The sequence below is a fragment of the Nansenia antarctica genome (assembly GCF_963989245.1).
Source record: "Nansenia antarctica genome assembly, chromosome: 11".
Taxonomy (NCBI): domain Eukaryota; kingdom Metazoa; phylum Chordata; class Actinopteri; order Argentiniformes; family Microstomatidae; genus Nansenia; species Nansenia antarctica.
This window is the reverse complement of record NC_137681.1, coordinates 24,930,632-24,935,631: the sequence shown is the minus strand read 5'-3', so window position 1 is coordinate 24,935,631 and position 5,000 is coordinate 24,930,632. Positions and strand designations below refer to the sequence as shown.

Here is a 5,000-nt window from a genome sequence, read left to right as displayed (position 1 = left end):
GAAGAGAGGTGTATAAATGGAGGGATGAGAGAAGAGTGTAAAAGAACAGTGGAGAGAGAGAGAGAGAGAGAGGATGGGTAAGAAGGAAGAGAGGTGTATAAATGGAGGGATGAGAGAAGAGTGTAAAAGAACAGCGGAGAGAGAGAGAGGATGGGTAAGGAAGAAGAGAGGTTTATGGATGGATAGAAAGAAAGAAAGAAAGGGTAGATTTGGGGGCCTTACCCACGAGGAGGCCTGTGTAGCCCTTGGCGGGGTCGTAGGGACAGCGGTCCCTGCCCTCCTCCAACCCAGAGGAGAAGCTGAACCTCTCCACGTCCTGACAGAGAGACCGAGAGGGAAGGTCATCATAACATTCCCATTCAATTCAAACAACTTTATTAGTCCCACTAGGGGCTAATTAGTTTAGAGCAGCACATGTTCACAGAAAAACATAAAAACAACGTCTCACCACAAGCCTGGGGTTAGAACCTTACGCGTCTGTCAGGAAAGACGTTACTCACTATGTAAGCACAGAGAGGCCTGAAGGCGTGCGTCCCGCAGACGTACAGGTGAGTCTCGTTGAACCGCTGCAGGAAGCGGATGTGGTTGTAGCACTCTGTCTGCAGGAGACACGACAACACAACTACAGCATAACAACAATACTCTGTGTTCCTGTAGCATATATATATATATATTCTGGACAGAGAACGTTTTAATTAGGGATGAGTGAGGCAGAGGGAGGCAGGGAGGGTGGAGTTAGAGTGGAGGCAGGGAGGGTGGAGGAGGCAGGGAGGGTGGAGTTAGAGAGCTCGTGCACATGGTGTCGTGTTCTCGTACCTGATTGTCTTTTCCTTTGTTAAGACATTGTTTCTTCTGTTCGGCCGAGGCTTCCCAATCAATCTGCAAACAATGGAGGGCAGTAATGACCACACAGTCAGCCAAGGAGACGTGTGTGTGTGTGTATGTGTGTGTGTGCGATCACCTCTGGGTAATCTCTGTAAGTACATAACTGAGTTTTAATCTGGGGTGAGTTTCGTAAAAAGCTTTGTTGCTTAAGTAGTACTTCGTTTCACCCGTCAAACCAGCTGCAGAGCCGCGAGAGAGTAGCTATTGTAAAACGGATGGTTTGTAAGTCAGTCAGCGCTGTGTGTGAGCTAACCCCAATTTCTTTCTTTTTTTATGGGCGCCTTTCAAGGCTCTCAAGGACACCTTACAAGACAGTTTAAAACCACATATCAAAACATTAAAATCAACAAAGCAAAAGGAGATAAAAACAGCAAAATCAGATATAACAACAAACAAAATACAGGAGATCAAACCAAGTAAGCCATTGTGAAAAGGTGTGTTTTAAGACAGGATTTGAAAGTGGTGAGAGTGTCAATATTGTTAAATGAAGTACTTTGCTGGTCTAAGAGAGTTGTGAGTTGCCTGGATCAAAACAATCAATATTCTATATATAATATAATCAGTACTACTTAAGCTACCAAGCATTGGAGGGAACTCGATCACCTCTGTTCTGTGTAACTCCCTGAGAAAAACGTTCTCCGTGCTTTTAATCCAATACGCAGAAAGAAATCGATGGACAATAGGATTTATTGAATCTCCTCGAGGCTATTATTTCCGCCTGTCCTCTTTCACGACGTGCAACATAATGATAAGATGCAGTCTGTGGTAATAGCTTACAGAGGGGGGGGTTGTACTGAAATGTTGGCTTGGGCTTTGGGGAAACTAAATGTTGGACAGTAATGGAATCTCCTTCATCATCATCTTCATGATTAATTATCCTTCAGTTTTCACCCACTTGTTTGGGGGGGGGTCTACACTGTAGACTGTAGACTCTACAGTAACTACTCATAGTGAGGTTGCCAGGTGGGAAGATGTTGATATCCTGTCTATCTACTCCCAGCGAGGTTGCCAGGTATGAAGATGTTGGCTACAGTAATGGAGTCTACTTAGTGAGGTTGCCTGGTGAGGAGATGTTGGTATCCTGTCTATCTACTCACAGTGAGGTTGCCAGGTGTGGAGATGTTGGTATTCTGTCTATCTACTCCCAGTGAGGTTGTCAGGTATGGAGATGTTGGTATTCTGTCTATCTACTCACAGTGAGGTTGCCAGGTGAGGAGATGTTGGTATCCTGTCTATCTACTCACAGTGAGGTTGCCAGGTGAGGAGATGTTGGTATCCTGTCTATCTACTCACAGTGAGGTTGCCAGGTGAGGAGATGTTGGTATCCTGTCTATCTACTCACAGTGAGGTTGCCAGGTGAGGAGATGTTGGTATCCTGTCTATCTACTCACAGTGAGGTTGCCAGGTATGGAGATGTTGGTATCCTGTCTATCTACTCACAGTGAGGTTGCCAGGTATGGAGATGTTGGCCGCGTCCAGAGCGTAGATCGCCCCCCTCCCTCCGGCATACAGCAGGCCGGCCTCCTCCTCCAGTAGCAAGGTGCTGTAGTTCTGAGAGGATCCGCTGAAGCGCTGGCAACCCAGCAGCCCTGAGAACAAACAAGCACAGACAACGAATAATGAGTAATGAGCTTTTTTTATTATCATTCTTTGACTCTATTTTCTCACTTTTCCCTCACAGCTGTCACCTCAGGACCCACCAGCCCTGGAAACAAGCACAGACAAACACCGTCAGTCTCATTTTACAGATTGAAACTTCATCCTGTATCTCAAAGTCTGGTTTTAAGTTTTAAGTATCCCTTTTGTGGAGTTGTTCTCTGCAGATAATTGGTTCTCGATGACTTAACTTGACTGAATAAAAGGTTATATGGCTTGAAAGGGAGAGGGGGGGGGGGGGTAGCTTGGATTATGTAACTACTGTATTCACTATTTTAAACCCGGTTCTCCCTGACCCGAGAAGTCTGTGTTGCTACTTGCTTCCTTAATCGTCCATTTCTATTCCAGTAGCTTAGCTCCGCCCCTCCGCCCCTCTGCTCCCCAACAGAAGCAGATGAAGAGTGGAACAGATCGACTGTGACAACCATGGAACAGCCTCGTAAGTCGACAGGAGGGAGATGAATATAAGTTCTTTTATTACAAAGAGGGGGGAGGAGGAGGAGGAGGAGGAGGAGGAGTAGAGGGAGAGTGGGAGGGGAGGGAGCGAGAGAGAGAGAAAATATGTGTGCCAGTGAATAAAACAATCAGCACCATGCTGACTCACATTCCTCTGTGATTCCTTTCCTTGTTCATCATCGTCATCCCTCCCTCTTAATCTCTCCATCCATCTCCATCTCTCTTTCCCTCCATCATTGCCTCTCTCCATCACCTGTGTTCCCCTCTGCTTACTCTCCTCTTCTCTTTCCTCACCCTCTTTCCCTTTCTTACACTGAACAAAAATATAAACGGCATGCTGACTCCAAGAATGTACTCCAGAGCTGTTGCCTTTGGAGACGGCTTATGGTAGAGGAATGAACAATGAGCAACAGCTCTGGTGGACATTCCTGCCAATTGCACGCTCCCTCAAAACCTGCAACATCTGTGGCATCGTACTGTGTGATAGAACGGCACATTTTAGAGTGGCCTTTTATTGTGATCAGCCTAATGCACATCTGTGCAATAACCATGCTGTCCAATCAGCATCTGGATACGCCACACCTGTCAGGTGGATGGATTATCTCAAAGGCAAAGGAGAAGTGCTCACTAACACAGATTTAAACAGATTTGTGGACGCAATTTGAGAGAAATCGGCCTTTTGTGTACGTCGAAAAAGTCTTAGGTCTTTGATTTCAACTCCATCAAAATTGGAGCAAAAACTAAAAGTGTTGCATTTATATTTTTGTTCAGTGTATCTGGTCTTCAAACTCCCCTAAGTCAACTTTCAGCACTACTGTACATCAAAGTACTCTAAAACTATTGTGGCTTGGGGTGATCCAGTGGTCTAGCGCCATGGAAACTACAGCGTACACAGATGCCCATGTCGGCATGGGTTCTAATCCATGCCCTGCTGACATGCCCTCTCTCCCTTCTCCTCCTTACTTTCCTGTCTACCTTCACTATCTCTATCCAATCAAATGAAAAATATGAGTGGGACTGCCCCACTCAGAAAAAGAGAACCTTTAAAAAAACTACTCGAAACTATCTATTTCTATCTACTGTAAACTATCTACAAAAACATCTCTCTCTCTCAACACTGAAATAGATCTAAAACATAGAGATAGCCCAGATAAATAACAGTGTCCTCTTTTTCACCACAGCTCAGAGCAGCTGAGTAGCTTGCCCCCATTTCAGACGGTTCCAGATCGCTGATAAAATATTTAGTTTGTGCCGGGCAAACGATCTGTTTCCACAAATAAAAGACTGAACACTAAGGACCAACAATGGAGGGACAATGATAGGGTTGTCTTTCTTTGTTGTGTTTTCTCATTGGATGAGGTTGCTGCACAATATGCAGTGATGGAGATAACCCTAATAATGACTAACATGCATGAACCCCCTCCCCCAATAACACACACACACACACACACGGATTACTGTGTGACACACGCTGATGAGATTTGGCAGTACTGGGGCAGAATTCCTGCTGAATGCCCTTAAAATGCCCTCCCCCAACAGTCCCCCATCTCAAACACAACCCACCCAGCCATCCACTCCCCCCAACCCCCCCACCCAGCCATCCACTCCCCCCCCCCCCCCCCCCACACACACACACCAACCCCTGATCATGGGGAGACCTACATATATACAGTATATAAATATATATATATATATATATACATATATACATATTACATGTGTGTATATTGCACCTAGCTCAGACAGCAAAGTAGCATTGGCGCGACTATACGACGTCATTAGTAGCCAACAAAGTACTGATCCACAGGCTATCCACATCATAGCGGGGGACTTTAATCATGTCGACCTGAAGGCAGTACTACCCAAGTTCTACCAGCATATAAAATGTGCAACGAGAGGAGAAAAAACACTGGATAAGGTATACACCAACATCAAACGTGCTTACAAGGCTAGTCCGCTAGCTCATCTAGGCATGTCTGACCATGTGTCAATCCTCCTGATTC

General features: G+C 45.5%; 1 protein-coding gene across 2 annotated transcripts in view; it reads right to left on the bottom strand.

Moving 5' to 3' along the window:
• The window catches only part of sema4gb (sema domain, immunoglobulin domain (Ig), transmembrane domain (TM) and short cytoplasmic domain, (semaphorin) 4Gb), a 48,607-nt gene that overhangs the window by 18,611 nt on the left and 24,996 nt on the right, over nt 1-5,000 (bottom strand). For both annotated transcript variants that reach the window (XM_080541993.1, XM_080541994.1), the window contains exons 3-6: nt 2,326-2,474; nt 817-879; nt 501-599; nt 223-316 (exon numbers count right to left, since the gene is read on the bottom strand). In XM_080541993.1, coding sequence (XP_080398119.1) covers nt 223-316; nt 501-599; nt 817-879; nt 2,326-2,474 — 405 coding nt within the window. The remainder of the gene's footprint in view (nt 1-222; nt 317-500; nt 600-816; nt 880-2,325; nt 2,475-5,000) is intronic.